Source organism: Copadichromis virginalis, linkage group LG16, assembly GCF_057382275.1.
Source record: "Copadichromis virginalis isolate Kocher_CV1m ecotype Utaka linkage group LG16, C_Virginalis_male_GT1.1, whole genome shotgun sequence".
Classification (NCBI taxonomy): Eukaryota; Metazoa; Chordata; class Actinopteri; order Cichliformes; family Cichlidae; genus Copadichromis; species Copadichromis virginalis.
Window position 1 is genome coordinate 15719766 of NC_140633.1, and position 16552 is coordinate 15736317.

At 41.5% G+C, this 16552-nt stretch overlaps 1 protein-coding gene across 1 annotated transcript; it reads left to right on the plus strand.

Moving 5' to 3' along the window:
- The first annotated feature begins 846 nt into the window (after nucleotides 1-846).
- Nucleotides 847-14301, plus strand: coq10b (coenzyme Q10B). Its single transcript, XM_085435560.1, has 5 exons — nucleotides 847-1064; nucleotides 5712-5867; nucleotides 7108-7300; nucleotides 10080-10181; nucleotides 10319-14301. Exons 1-5 carry the CDS (start codon nucleotides 967-969, stop codon nucleotides 10484-10486), a joined length of 717 nt encoding a protein of 238 aa, XP_085291686.1. The 5' UTR covers nucleotides 847-966; the 3' UTR covers nucleotides 10487-14301.
- Nucleotides 14302-16552: the final 2251 nt, after the last annotated feature.

Sequence of the window (16552 nt, forward strand, 5' to 3'; positions counted from 1 at the left end):
GGAAAGTGACTGATTAGATTGAAAACAGTTGAGTTTTACCTGGTGGCTCAGCAGAAAGATGCCAGAAGATGCATGTCCTTGCAGGAAAAACTTGTACCACCAGCTGTGAGGTACTTGACACAGAAGGCAAAGTTTGGATAATAATGATGCCGCCAAAGTGTCCACAAACAACCCTGACTGGGGAGAAATGTTTATACAATTGACAGTTTCTGTGTTTAACCTGAAACCACACTGAACTTTTTTTTTTTTTTAAACTTTCATGAACTTTACTAAAGTGTATGTTATAACATATATTTTGGATAAGAACACCAGTGCTGATAAGGATATATCATTTCCTTCAATATTTATTCATATATATAATAAATGCACCTTACATGTTAGTAAAACAAATATAATGTATCACGATAAGCAAAGAAACTTTCATAATTTACCCCTGAATTGATGTATAAGTAAACAGCTCCCCTTTCATTTTTAAAAAGATTTTAAAAAAAGCACACAGACAGAAACCTGTTCACTTTCACTTTCAATGTCTTCCTTACTGCAAATAAATTTAAATATTTCTTTCACTTTGTTATTCAAAAATAGTAGAAACTGTATTCTAACAAATTTGCCCAACAGAGCAGGAATAAATGACAACAAAGAAGGTGTAGTGTAGCCGACAGGTCAATACGTTGACCTATTGATAGTTTTGATATACAAAGACAAACAGGTTTCACCCGGTTTTCTCAGTAGTGCAACCCGAGCCAACAACTCGTGACTCTATGCGCGTGCGAGCTCGTGCACACGGACCTGAATACGTTGGCGTGACAAACGGCGGGACCGCCCAATAAAAACATTCGGTGGCCTCAGGTCGTCCAATGGCAAGCGGGTTAGGCCAGTTGAGGGTCGGGCCAAACTGCGCGTTGAGCTCCTTGTCAACTGGTTGATAGCGAGGGAGTGAACAAAGCCGTTAAAGAAGAAGAGAAGATGGCGAGATGCGGTCGGAACTTGAGGAAAGTAGCTGAGTGCATAAAACAGTTACCGTCCACAGCCAACCGGGATATCCAGAACAGAAGCAACGTTAGGTAAAGTGTTTGACTTTTTCAAGTTGTTGTCTGAAACGAGACGGTGTAAAATATGAAGACATAGCTCTAAAACGAGCATTTATACCAAAGTTAAACTTCTGGTACGGGGTAGCTAAACACTGCCGCGGTGTACGATTCACGGCCCTATTTGACTCAAGAATCTCGTTGAATTAGTTAACTACATCTCTGTAGATGATAGAAAGTAGTGAAATGAGGGTCGAGTAAAAGCAGTATTGGTCTATCTTATAGCAAATGTAGTACAGCCACGATGTTGCAGTGATAAGCCGCATAGCACATTACATAATAATTTATATTCACTGAAACATTAAATTGTCGCTCTTTCACTTTCACGCATAGAAAAGTAAAGCTGATTTCAGTTTCTTTTACTGGACTATATGCATTCTCCTGTGGGGAGCAGCAGTCTTAGCGTAAACTACAAAAATGCGCGATAATTTATGTATTGATTATAAACCAGGCTCATTAATTATTACTATGTCTGCGTAGTGGGTTTTTTTTTTCTTTTACGTCCCACCACTGCTGATAGCACAGCCAAGTTGAAGACTTTACATATTTAAATCCCCACGATAAAAAAATTTAGAAGCATCGTAACGATTAGCATCGATTATCTGTGATTTGCAAAACAGTGTAGTAAAAACGACATGCAGGTACAGTCTGAAAATATTCCTAAAACCGTTAAGTCCCATTTGGTAAATGAAACCATCACCAGAACCTGTAGCAGCTTTTCACCAATTATTGTCTCACATGTGATGCATATATTATATTAAGTTTACTGTTTGTCAGTCATTATCTGTTTATACAACAGCCTCTCTTTAACATCAAAAGCTGACTGCGAAAGAGTATATTATAAACCATGCAGATATGTTTAATACTCCGTATTGTCACTAAGCAGACAGTGTTTCAGATGATTAGTCTAGGTTCCTTTTTCTATTTCAGCTAGTTATCTCTTATATTGGTCTTAATCCAGTCCCCAGTCCATTCTCTCAGCCATTTTATCTCCCACCCCCCTCCCTTAAGTCATCTTTCCTCTGATTGAACAGCGGGTGGGTGGGGTGTCTCTGCTCACAGCCAGAGCTGTGTGCCTGAGATGACCATAGTAAGGCTATATGAAATTCTAAGTTTAGAGCAGTCTGAAGTCTTAGGTTTTCGGTCACACGGTGCACTTATACATACACCGACCTCATTATTTGAAAATTCGGTCATTTTTAGTATGAGCATCTGCTACTGTATGTGGTCTATATATTTACTCATCACAAGGTAACATTACTTGTTACCTTAGCCTAAACAAGAGCACATTATCTGCTCCCTTAAAATTAAACAAGATAATGCTTTTATCTACATTTTCCTAAAGAAGTGTTAAACAAATCCAAAGTGTGCTACTTTAATTAGTTTCTCAGTGTATTTGTATACTTCCATGAACTCATTGTCCAGCTCGTCTGTTGTTTGGGTTTAATTCTGCTTTGCACCTTTGTGGAGTTTGAGGTGTCTCATTCACCTTTTGCTCTGGGCCATTCTCAGCCTGTACCCAGGATACGTTTAGAGGTCAGGTGTATCATATTTCAGGTAGTAAAACAGGAGTGAATAGGCTCCTGTTTAAGGGCAGTGGGTACATTGGAATTTGATGCAGTGGGGGATGAGTTACTATGGGAATGGAAAACCTGATTCATTTGGGAACAGGTTACAAAACTCCATACCTGTGGGAATTGTATTCCTCTAAGCTCATTGAATGCTTATAATTGCTGGCATATTTTTTCTGACAGTTGTGAGTCAGTCTTGTTGCACACCTGTGCCACAAACAGGCCTTTATGCTTCTTATTTCACAGCCTGTTGCTGTCACATATTTAACTTGTTATATTGTCACACCAAAATGTTTGAAAAAGCATTAAATTTATTGTAATTATCGATGTGTTATTGAATTGCTTCCCGTCATGCTGTGGCAGGGGTACTCTGGAACACAGAGCTACAGTCAGCCACAATGGACAAAAAAACCCCTCTTAGACACACTCCTAAGGAGTGGCCAATGAAAATGCGCCTACAGGCTGCTTATGCCTGAGTAACAGGATCTCTAGTTAAGTTGCTGTGGTGAAGGTTATGAGCCAGTTTAAGTTGTCCCATTCATGGTGTCATGGGAGAGCTGGGGCAGGGCTTTTCACCTGATCCAACCTTCTCTGGAGCTACTGCTACATGTTGCCTTGAGGAAGGATTACATACTTGATTAATTGTAGAGTTGATTAAAGTAGAAAATATATGTGGATTGTGGTTGTCCACAGTCCACATATATTTTACTTATATCAATATAACATTATAAATATAACCTAATCATCACATTGTAGAAGCTGGAAACAAATGCTGATGTGATGTTAAGAGCTTTATAGCGTACAAGTAATGAATCACCGAACAATGTAGGGCGATTATTTTAAAGGGTACATAGCATTTTTTTCTTCTTTATTTTCCATCTTATGTATCTATCTTAAATATGGTCATTAATTTACAGGTGCTCACTCTTAACAAAAAGAGACCACTCTAAAACATTTACTGTTAAAATATTTATGAGGGTGCAACCAATCATAAGAAAAGAGCTAAACTAAACCAACTCAACTAAAAGGCTTGTGTGAGACAGAGGATGAACTACATGTGTAACTGTACCTGTGAAAGATGTACAGGGATAATTGTGATCTATTCAGTTGTTTAAGAACAAAAAATTGAAGCTGAAAATGTAGGTCCACTTTAAGTATGAACTAATTATCACATTTTTTTCTTATCACCATATAGCAACCCTTTTTTATTTTTCCTCAGTTAACATCATGAATTGTTTCACAGATATTTATGACAAGTTGGAACAAGTCGAGCCTTTCTGTCAGTGAGGTGTAAGACAGTCTTAACAGTCTAAGAAAATAGCCTGGAAAAAAATGTTGAGAAATGAGAAAAGGAGGGAAGTGTATGTAAAGACTTAACTGATTTTACTAGTTAATGATTTTTTTTTTGTGTGATCAGCTGCCTAGAACTGCTAATCATGTTTAATTTACTGCTAAAACAAACCAAAAAAAAACCACCACAGAAAAATCAAACAAAGAAATCTTTTAGGTCTCAAAAGAGACTTTAAAGATCACTCATTCAAATAGTTGTAGATTAACTTTCACAGTGAGGAAATCTTGAACGAGTGAGAAAATATTCTAATCTAAGATCTTGATTATTGTAAGATGCAGACACAGAGACCTGGAGAGCAAATGGCTGAGTAGTCATTCCTGTTCTATCTCTTTGAAGTCTGCTTGCCGTCTCCCACCTGGGTTACATGGATAGTTGGTCACAAAGGTGTCTGCACAGACCCTCCCCTCCAAAGCTTAAAGTAAAATCAGTGTCCTTGACCTTGTTACGTTACTGCCATCTGTATTTGTGTGACTTGTTTTATTTGAGTGACAAATGCTTGGCAGGCGTGGCGAGTTTCCTCTCCCCAGGCTGGGGCTGGGCTATGTTTACAGGTACTGCAGGATAATCAGCTGGTTATATGCTGGTATAGATCAGGACTTCCTGTCCCGCTTAGCTTGATTATGAAAAATATTACAGCTGTGCACCCTGAGGACAAAACACATTCAAGAGTGGAGGCACAAACATTAAAACGGCTTTTCAACTGACTCCTTCCTGTGACCCAGACAGTTCCTGTCAGAGATCTATTTATGCTGAAGCCTCCAGGAACAGAAACTCCAGGATGCGAGTTCCACCTGGAAGCTTTTGTATTGCAGACAGTGTGATAGTTATATACTACCCTCCCTGTGAGCTCTCTTTCAACTAGAACCTCGGACACTGCACGGGTCAGTCAACTGGCCATCATGAGAATGGAAGCACCGAGTTCCTGCAGACTTTATCCCCTGACAGTTGAGTTATTTAAACAGAATGGCTGTTTCCTGGGTGTTGACAGAAAAAGAGAATTTGGGGTGTTTTATAAAACTCAGAGGCTACTCGCTGTCATTAAGCAGCTTTCTGTGGCCTCAGATTGTTTGGGTAAAAACTAGACCTTTTTGGATGAGAAACTGCAGTTTTTTGAGTAGCTGGCAGAATGTTGATCCAGAAAGGAGTTAAAAACATTCTTGATGTCATAACAGCAGCTACTGGAACATTTTCACAGTACAAAATGGAGAGGAGGAAACAGTTGTCTCTCAGTCTGGCTTTTGAGGCCAGGAGGGGAATTAAAGAAAGGTTTTTCTTAATGTTTCTGGGTGCCTAACATTCTTTATATCGTTTTACGAGGGAGGCCACAGTCTGGTGCAGGAGCATGACATGTGCTTCACTGTGTGCTTTAGCCTGAACAAGAGTAAAGATGAAGAAGAACCCACAGTGAGAGGCATGAGCTGTGGGTACTTAACAGTCCAGTATTTCCCACTGCAGGAAGCACAGACCAAACACAGTCACACCCTGTTTGTTGTGTTAAAAGGAATTTAAAGAATAATGAAATGTCAATGTTGTGTCAAAACTTGCTTGTGCTGGCCATTCTCTGATCTCTGCTGTTAGACTGGGGTCAAATCACACAAACTTTCCAAACTGAGAACAACAGATCGATGCGCCCTGGTCTCCTCTGCTTTCTGAGAGCTTATTGCGTTGTTGGTGACTTGTTGTTTTTTGTTTGGTCATCAGATACCTTTCATCATGCGGGATCCTGATGATGCGTGCGCACCCACTGCTGAGTGCAGCCGTGCCAGGGCGCCCCATTACACTGCCTTCACGCAGCTTCTTCAACCTCGCAGATTCCTTCTCCAAGAAGAAGGAGTACTCAGAGAGACGCATCATTGGGTTAGTCTGGATCCACTTACAGTGTTTTTGTCATTTTTATTTTTAAATTAATTTATTTTTTGCCTCAAGACACGTTTGGACAGGATTTTTATCTCAGGAGGAGACAGTGTCTGCGGGCAAAAACTTGTATTTTGTATAGAAACAGTTTTTTCAGCTCTCTCCTGCGAGTGTTTTTTTCCCCAGCTTGTATTTAACCACTTAAAGTCCTTAAAATATATCTTTAGCTCCTGTTTGTGTTTGTTTGACTGAAATACGCTGACCCTCCTGAAAACTTAAAAATAGTTTCACAGGCAGCTTTTGAAAAAGGATGGAAAAACATTCATCCATCAGAATGGCTCCAAGCTTTCTAATTCCTCTCATAACTGGCATCGGTTTTTGGCGGTAGCACATTGTTAAACAATGACGTCATGATTTGTAGAATGCCTGAGTCACACGCAAGCCCTTTGACTTCTATTTCTATCCTGTCCTCTGACTCACAGATAAAAAAACAGCTGAAAAACATGTTTACACACCCAGCAAAATGATCAGAAATCAGTAATGGCACTGATAAAGAACTGGACCTATGAGCACAATCAATAATGCCACCAACAAAGAGAAAATCTTAATCAATATCCATAATTACTTCTCAGTGTCTTTCTGTGATATCTAATCAGACTTTACGTCTGGGTTGTCCTGCTGCTGAGCTTTTATGTCCATTGCAGAAGAGATGAAATGTAACCAAACCACACGGCTACAAGGGCTGAAATTGAAGGTCCAAAATATGATATAATGCACCAATGTCAGTGATCTCCAGTATTAGCAACATGCGGTGCGCTCAGCTGCTCTGAAATGCCCTGTGTACCAGTGAGTGTTGGGAGTCTGGTCTCTGTACCCTACGTGTGTGTGTGACGCACTAAATGTCCTCCTGTGCTCCTCAGAGAGGTCATAATCACTAAATCTGCTTGTATAAATAGACATGGGCACTGGCAGCTATTTTCCCTCAGCTGGACGTCTGGAGTTATGTAACACAGTGTCTGTACGTGTCTGTCATTCAACACCTCCGACTTTTGTTTTGTGTGCTTTACTGCTCTTCTTTTTCCCTTATTCCAACATCCCCCTACTGACCTATTTGAGCCTTTTCTGGGTCAACGCTGTTGTATTATGGTTGGTGTCTTGTCACACAGTTGCTGACCTTCATCTCCTTGGTGATGTGCAGCCTTGCGTTAACATATTCGCTCTCTCTGTTTCCGTGTCCCTGCAGGTATTCCATGCAGGAGATCTATGAAGTGGTGGCTGAGGTGGAAAACTACCGCCTCTTTGTTCCCTGGTGCAAGAAGTCCGAGGTGGTCTTCAAGAGATCCGGCTTCTGCAAGGCTAAATTAACCGTGGGCTTCCCCCCTGTAGTGGAGAACTACACCTCCCTCGTCACTACAGTACGCCCTCACCTGGTCAAGGTAAGATACTGCTTCAAGCTCATGGTTAAAAAACATCCACTGTTGATGTTAGTACTGTGACATTATTAGGAAAACACAGAGTAGGTAAAGGAAAACACTCAATCTAAAAGAAACAGACTAAAACGGTAAGAATGAAAAATTCATTTAGATGGACGTCACAGATTAAGCTGGTTTCAAGTCAAAGTCAGGATACGGTTTTTGAATGAAGATTGGCACGACAAAGCATGAGCTCCCATTTAGTAACCTTCATAGTAGCTGTATGAAGTCGTCAGCCTATTCAATAAACACTCCATTTTACAATATTTTGAGTTTTCTGGCAGTTATTTCATGGTTCAGGCTTTAAAGTGTTAAGAAAAAGAAAAAGGTCTGCAGCTAGTCAACACAGGCCAGCGGTCTGTGCTGGGGAGACACTCTTGGTGCCTATTCAGCTGGACTCTACTAGGTTACCGTCGTTTTCCATTGCAGTGGAGTACCACCTAATGTGTATGGGAGCATTATAGAAACATGGCAGAAAGTCTGACATCACAGGATGATGGTTGATCACACACACACACACACACACACACACACACACACACACACAGAAAAATATTTAGTATACACATCCAGAAATGCATATACTATTATATATTGTACATATATTTATTAGTTTCAGATGTAGCCATTCTTGTATTTTGCACAACTCTGTTGCTTGTGAAGCTCGCACACAAGAATTTCACTCACATGTGCTGCACCAATGTACCTGCACATGTGATGTGACAATAAAAGTGAATTGATTTAATTTGATTTGATCTATTGCTTTTTGTCAGACTCGGGGACCACTGTGTTGCTTTGTTTTTTTGCAGCTGTTTTTCCTCATTAATGGTGGTATTGATTTTTGTGAAAGAAGTGCTCTAATGATTCAGTGAATGACGCCATTGACTGGCCAATGCGTGGCACACAGTCTGTCATTGTCACCTTTTTGGATCGCCTCAGATTGCTTGAAAGCCCAACCAAGTTGATACTTAAACTGCCCTGTACCAGGTACTATCACCTAATGGAGAATCCTAAAAACCCTGTCGTTTCGAGACAAGTGGGTACTAGTGGAAAAGGGCTGTCTGTGTTAAGTCCTGATTAACGTCTTCCTGCAACGTTGTATATTTTTGTCTCGTTCGTTATTTATCCCTGTTGTCATTACACAACATGTGATGGAAAGTTGGCCACACAAGAAGGGGGTGTAAAAAGCTGGCTGTCACAGAGACGTGAAGGCTGGCACAAATAGCTGAATAACAATTGAAAAAAGAGGAGACAATACCTGCCCCTGTCTCACCTCAGCAAAGCTGAACAAACAAAGGCTGAGGTGAGTGTGAATATCAGAATCAGAATGGGTTTATTGCCAGATGTTGAGGTTTACAACATTAGGAAATTGCTGCGGTGCTTCAGTGCAGACAATAAGAATTAAAGTGCTAAGTAGAAAGAAAGATATGTGCATGAGATATACATGAGATATATACATGAGAATAAGAATTATGAGTGCTACGTAGAAAGATATATACATGAGTGCAGGTGGTGATCAGTGCCAAACATGAAATGATGCAGTGACACAGCGTAGGGTCATGTGTTAGTGGTGGGAACAGTCATATGGTTATTGTTCATGTGTCCAACAGCAGAGGGGAAGAAACTGTTCTTATGGCGAGAGGTTTTGGTGCGAATGGACCGGAGCCTCCTGCCTGAGGGGAGCAGGTCAAACAGACTGTGTCCAGGGTGAGAAGGGTCAGCTGAGATCCGAGCTGCACGCCGCAATGTCCTGGAGGTGTACAGGTCCTGCAGAGATGGGAGTCTGCAGCCAATCACCTTCTCAGCAGAGCGCACAACACGCTGCAGTCTCTGTTTGTCCCTGATAGTGGCTCCAGCGTACCACACGGTGATGGAGGAGGTGAGGATGGACTCGATGATTGCAGTGTAGAATTGCATCATCGTCCGTGTTGGCAGGTTGAATTTCTTCAGCTGCCTCAGGAAGTACATCCTCTGCTGGGCTTTCTTGATGACGGAGGTGATGGTGGGCTCCCACTTCAGGTCCTGGGTGATGGTGGTACCCAGGAAGCGGAATGAGTCCACAGAGGTGATGGGGGTGTCAGTCAGGATGATGGGGGGGGAGTGGGGCTGTGTGCTTCCTGAAGTCCACAATAATCTCCACTGTCTTCTGGGCATTCAGCACCAGGTTGTTGTGGCTGCACCAAGACACCAGACGTTCAACCTCCCTCCTGTAGGCAGACTCGTCCCCGTCCGAGATGAGCCCAATGACGGTGGTGTCATCTGCGAACTTGATTAGCTTGACAGACTGTTATCATTAGAAGATAACACTCAGACGGCACCTCTCTGAGGTGTGAAAGGTGCGAGAGACGTTTGCAACACTATCTGCTCTTTTCAGGCAGATCAAGGCAGGGTTATCAGCCTTAAATTCAATGTCTGTAAAATGTAAATAGAACAGACTGCCCTGATTGGTGAACTATCACACTGACTGAAAATCATTCAGGCTGGAGTGAGAAGCACTCCACACATTTTGGGTATGAGAGTGTAAACTGTAAATATCACCCTAGTCAAAACAGGCCGTCTTTGAAGCTGGGATTAGGTGCAAAGTTCAGCTGGAAATTCTTTTTCCTTTGTTTGGCTGCTCAGAGGGTGTTTGCAGTGTTTTCTGAGGCTGTAAAGTTACAGTTGTTGCTCTAAGCAATTCACAAATGCAATGTCTCTCCTGTTGCTGACTGACCGCAGAAAACCTGTACATGTTGCTTTTCAGGCATCGTGCTCAGAGGGTAAACTGTTCAACCACTTGGAGACGATGTGGCGTTTCAGCCCTGGCCTCCCTGGGTACCCCCGGACCTGCACTGTGGATTTTGCTGTAAGTACAAACAGCTTGTTGCAGGGCAACATACTGGAAAATGTCCACTATGTGAGAATGTGCTCTGTGATCATGTGTTTCATACAGTCACAAAGTTAGAGACTCAGCTGCTAACTTTACCGTCTCCTCCTCCTCAGATCTCCTTTGAATTTCGCTCCCTCATCCACTCCCAGCTCGCTCACGTGTTCTTCGATGAGGTGGTGAAGCAGATGGTTTCTGCGTTCGAGCGGCGTGCCTCCAGTGTTTACGGAGCCGAGACGCCCATCCCGCGCGAGCTCATGTTCCACGAGGTCCACCACACGTAGCGACAACCTCCCTCTGCTGCACAAACACGAACCCACAAACAACAACGTCAGAGAGCCCGAAAAGAGACTGTGTTCCAACTGAAAGTGCCTTTCTCACAACAATGAAACCATTTCCTGTGTCAGATTTTAAAGCTGGTGTGGATCCTCCAGCTGATTTTCACCTTGGTGCTAATGCAGGTTCCTGTATCAGACCTTGATCTGGTAGTGAAACTGAGCCCGCAGGTCAAATGGAGGCCCCACGGTGCGTCAGGCCAGTGCGTCATCACTTCTGTACACATTAGCTATAGGGCTGCAGGCACACAACTGAAAACGGAGACAAAGCAATGATGAGCTGCAACATGCAGAGTTTATTCAGATATTTTAGATATTTACTTTTGCACACAGATTCTCTAACGTTACATTTACCTGCACCTAACAGCCCAAGACATGAAGATATTCAGTTTCACACATGACACAGGAAAGCAAAGAGTTCAGCTGGAGCCAGACAATGACTGAAATTATTCTGGAAGCTGCTGAATAATTTAAACCTTTTTTTTAAGTAAGCTGTGTTTCCATCAGATGGACCAGAGTGTAGGTTAAGTTCCAGAGGAAAACGTTTCTGCTTACACTTCTCAAAAGTACAGGAACGTCAGAGGGGAGTGTGGCGTGTGATTGGTGGCGTACTCTGGAGTACTGAATTACCACCAACTACTGGACTTTTTTTTGTGTACAGTCTAATGCTAAACCAGCTGTCACCTATTTATAAATGGACTAATTTGCTGCTAATCTGTATGAAGGAACAGTTTAGTTCCTGGAACTCTGGACACTGAATGGAAAAGCAGCTTTAGAAAGAAAAAAAAAAAACACAGGCTCCAGCTGCTTGAGTGTGTGTTGTGTTGTGTTTTGTCAAAATGATTGTGAAACTGAAGATTTTTTTGGTCTTGGACTGTTGGTCGCACATTTGAAGACATTGCAGTGCACTGTGTCAAAACACGCAGGGCTTTTCTCAGTATTTACTGACAGAAATTGAGGATTGTGAAAGCAAACATTTATTGTGGCTAGCCTAGTCTGCTGATGAGCACCACTTGAACATTTCTCACCCCGTATGGTTCTTTTAGTGCAATGGAAATGGAAAGGCAGCTTAATTTATATTCCAAACACAGAGGCAAAGAGCATTAGACCAACATCACAATAAAAGCAGAAGAAATTCACTGAATGTACAGCAACGTGACATGTAAAGTATAAAATTTAAAAAATGAAAGACATAAAGAAAGAAGAAAAAAGGTCCCAGTGAGAGACAATACAGGATGTAGTGACGCCAAAACAAAGTGACGCAGTTTCAGGGAAGCACAAAGTTACTAATAATGCCCAAATGCCGGAAAGCTTTCCTGCCTTCCAAAATGCACTTTACTGAAGTACGTAGTGTGCACACAGCTGGGACATACTGTGCCATAACATTGCACCTTGAACTCTGACCCTCTCGCTGTATCTGGCATGGGATTGTAGGTCAGAATGGCCAGAAAAGCGCACACACATACTCCGTACCCCCTCTGGATACTGTAGAACATCCTGGTATTTTGGCATTTATATTAAATCTTTTTTCTTTTCTTTTTTTGTGGCAAACTCCATAATGAGTAATGGAAGTCAGAACCAACACCACTGAAATCCCATATCTTTGTACCAAAGGTAGAGCAGAGTCCTGCCATGTGCCCATGTTGGGGCACAGAGACTGTTATGAATCCCCTGTTTTAACAGAAATTCTGAAAACAAACCAACATGTTGTATCATGGCCAGCAGATTAGACACTCGCTGGATGTCTAACTGCTGACAGACTAAGCTCCTGTTATTTAGCTGCTTTATTTTCAGTGTGGATGGACACTGGACTTCTATCATTACTTAAATGGTTTTTCAATTTCAACAGCAGTGGGTGGAGATATTTGGGCTTAAGTGTGCAATAGCAGCAGTGTGTTGTAGTCATGCTGAATGCAGCCGAGCAAGCATGTAAAACCCACTGCTGATGTCAGGGCCCAAAGCAGCTGCTAGGCAGGAGCTCATTTTATCAAACTAATGAGAATTATTTTTGGTTGTAGTGTTGTTTTTGATTTAACTCCTGCTGTATGCAGATTAGCTAGTTTGAAACTGGGGATTTTTTTTAGATTTAAAGAAAAGCTTTACATTACGTGCTGAAGTGGCTCCATCTTCAGTCACAGTTCTGTTTATTTGTTTTTGGAGCAAGATGTTACCATGTTTGAGGAAGAGCTGGTTTAGTGAGCAAGCTACATTAGTGCTCAGTAACACTCTGTGACTAATCAAAACTACTCTGATGTTTTGGTAAGAGGAAGTCCCTTTCAATGAGATGTAGTGGACCCTGACTGACCACAACTTCTTTCAAAGTAGCCACTCTCTAAGTGAACAAGTCATACACTCATTTAAAGTGTGTCTCTTTTTTTGTACCAGGCTGTAAACATATTTTTGTCCTGCTGTAAAGTTTGTTTTTAGCATTTTTAACATGGAAGTCCACGAGGATTGGCTCACTTCTGGGGCCAGCTTTAAGTGGCCACTACAGAAAATGCACTGTTAGGCAATTCAGCTTTGGCTTCATTCATCATCTCCCACCATGTTATTAGCAGCCTCCATATATGGTCATAAATGTGCTTCATGTTTGACCTCTGACTGATGTCAGAGTGGTTCTCCTTCAGTGTTGACCCCTCACAGCCCAGTAAAAATAAACTAAGAGCTAAGCGAGCTCTATGGAGAATGTAAAGGGGCGTAGCCCTGCACATGCTGGCTCAGTCACCCCTACTGTTGCTTTGCTTCACACTGGCACCTTTCAGTTAATTACCGTATGAATGTCAACCGCGTCCCACCAGCCAATTGGAAAAGCGAAGCCTTGACTTCTTAATAGTTTATTCAGTGGTGTCTGGTTCTGCAGGATCACGTGTTTGTGTGCATGTAAGGATTATTTAAAGGTAACTTAGTTTGTGCTGAATTAGCGGTGATATGTTTTGTAGGCAAATACAAATCAATAAAAAGGGAATTGGCTGCAAGGGAATACAACTGTGCGGCAAGACTTTCTGTTGATCATGAAACAAAACCGTGAGAAAATGATACTAACCCTGATAAATGCTAACCTAAGGAAGAGAAATTGAATGTTTAAATGCAACACATTGATTCAGAGAGTGCACTGTGATCATTATTATTAGCAAACAGCTCATTGTTCAGTCAGAAATGGCTTTTACCATCACACAACCAGCATGTTACCTGTAGCGGTTTGATAAAATGGGGCTCAGATCAGGATGTTTCCGTGATGAGTCCGCTGACCTGAAACCTTCCACCTGTCCGACACACAGCACCCACAGAGTGCCTCCAGACCTGCTGGCAACATATTTATCTTCATTTGTAAAGGAACAATAGACTCATTTTATCATATTTATTACTTAGTTTAGGTGTAAATGCAAGCACTTCACTCTGGGAGCCAATGTTAGCATTTAGAAGCAGTATTCCTAATACAATGTCGTTTTACAGCACTGGGGGAACTCCTCCATCAGTGTTGCTGTATCAGTATCGTCATGTTTATACACTGCTCTGCATTTGCCTTTTCTCTGCTTACTATAACCGCTTTACTGCTTATGAATGCTAACTAAGGTGGCTTCATGTGAAGTGTAAGTGTGTGAATACTAGTTTTAAGATCACATTAGAGCTACACACTGCTGTTAAAGAGTATGATTATGGATTTGTGTCAGCTTGTTTCATGCAATGTGGAAAGGACGTTTTGTTTGTGTTGAAAAACATGGACCGACTGCATGATTTATAAAGTATTTTTTCTAAAAAACAAACCTGGGTTCTCTGGTGTGTTTCCTCCCTCTGGGCTGGGACCAGACAGAAATAGGGTCATCATGTGAGCATTGAGAATAGACCTGCTGCAAGTGAAGCGTCTGAACAGTCTGTCATGAGCTTTGGAAATGTCACTGCAGGCAAAGGCCAAAGTAGAATCTGAAATTTCCCTCTGCCCTTTCAAAGCTAACACGGATCACTGGGAACATCTGAAAGCAGACTCACAATTATTACTGTGACATCACTTGATTGGTAGTTGACCTACTCGTACAGTTACAGGACATTTTAAAAGGTGGCTCCTCGTGAACAAAAGCCAGAGATTTGAAAACTGGGGACAGCGTGTGTAGTTCATTCACAATGATGACTGTGACATGTGAAACTGAAACCAAAAACTCCCCAGATTAACTCGTAAAAACACCCCACACAGCTCACATCTCCTAAGTTCAGCATGTAGCTCACTGAATTGTGTAAAATTATTATTTTTTTGCAAAACAGCTCAAACATGCACTGTGAAAAATATCTGAACCTTTTCATGTGTAGTGTGTCACGTCTTATTTATAGCCTAAAGCACATTTAACCAACAGAAGCTGACCCGAAGAGATTCACGGGCAAAACAGCACATGTAGAGAATAAACTGCTTTGGTGTAAAAAGTTAATATTTGAGACAAGTGGTGAGTATTAAAGATTTCTAACTGCTCACCCACTTTGTCACAGGCAGCAGCTAATCAGTGATGCGCTGAGGCCTCTGCCACGTATAGGTGCTGAGGACACCATATATGCCCACACAGCCATGCTCAGTAGCGTTGTAGCTTTAGTGGAAGGCTGTGCAACGTTACAAGATTACTTGCAATACCGGCTGCAACTGAGTACATAATCAAATGTTACATCAGGGTTATGGACAGCCTCATCTTCGTCTCCCTAATTGTGTTACATAATGATTTTGTAACCAGTAAGAGGAGAGATCCACCCAAAGGTGTTTGTTTCCTGCTTTGCATAATTGGTAAACAAAACAAAACCCTATTTGGCTAATAAACAATAAGCTCCTGCTAGAGCTGGGCGATATGAGATTTTTTCATATCACGATATGTTTTTTTCATTTCAGGCGATAACGATATCTATCACGATATAAGCCAAATAACTATATTTGTAAGATTTAAATGTGCCGTTGCTCACAAGTAAAATGTGAAATAATCAGCAGCTTGTTTTTATTTAAATATTTATTTCCCATAATAAGTTCAACAGGGTAGATGTACTTAAGGAACATGAGACTTTTTCAGATAAATAAAGGCAAATATTGCAAACTACACAAAAGGCAGCCGCTAAAGCGTTTAAGTTTCAAAATAGAACAAACGAAACAGACTAAATTGTCAATTCCACTTAGAAACAAAATATTAATTCTAAAAATAAATCTTAGTTTGTTTTACAGAAGAACAGACAAAACTGACTAACTTTTGTCAATATCAAATAAACTGAGAACTAAAAGGAAATTCTCAATCTCTCCTTGTTGTATAGCTGAGCTTTTCAAACAGTTTTAACAGTTACTTTAGTCTGACAAAAGCCGAATGACGAATTAGCGCTTCCAGTCAGAGACTGAGGCTACGTCCACACGTACACGGGTATTTTTGAAAACGGAGATTTTCCGTTTTCGTTTTAAAAAATAATCCCGTCCACACATAAAGGCAGAAATGAAGGAAAACGCTGCTATGAACATGCCAAAGCAGCAGGTGGCGCTAGATTCCTAACCGTGCAGAAATGTTGGCCAATCAGAAGTCTAGGTGGGAAAAACTAAACAAAGCTGGGGCATAGAAGCAGAACCGAGTCGTATGTGTGGACGGACAGTAACTGTGTGTATATGTAAGCATTTAAACACTGCAGAGAGTAGAATTAACAGTATTGTAGAAATTCATTTCACCGAAACAATAACGTGGTGCACAGTGTGACGCATGCACCAGTTTATTGTATTTCCAGACTTGCTTTCGGCACAATTTACAGTGCACGCTACTCTGTTTTTTGTCAGACTTGAAATAGCCGAAATACCTTCACACTACGGAACTTCTATGGCTCTTCCGTTCGACAATCTCTCCGGCATTGGAACCATCATCTGTTTTCTCTTTGGTCACGCTCGGTTGATTTTTCTAGTCGGCACACTCATTTCCTCCATTAGGCGCTGGCTGCTTCCCAAACAAACACACGTGCGGCTTGGCACTTGTGCTGTACGTAACAAGTCACGCGACGTGACGCTGCGGCTGTGAT

Bases quoted from the DNA above. Each gene is read 5' to 3' on its own strand.
- coq10b (XM_085435560.1), top strand. From the start codon at position 967: ATGGCGAGATGCGGTCGGAACTTGAGGAAAGTAGCTGAGTGCATAAAA. The intron at 1,065-5,711 runs GTAAAGTGTTTG...TTTGGTCATCAG, and splicing joins CAGAACAGAAGCAACGTTAG to ATACCTTTCATCATGCGGGA. The intron at 7,301-10,079 runs GTAAGATACTGC...GTTGCTTTTCAG, and splicing joins TACGCCCTCACCTGGTCAAG to GCATCGTGCTCAGAGGGTAA.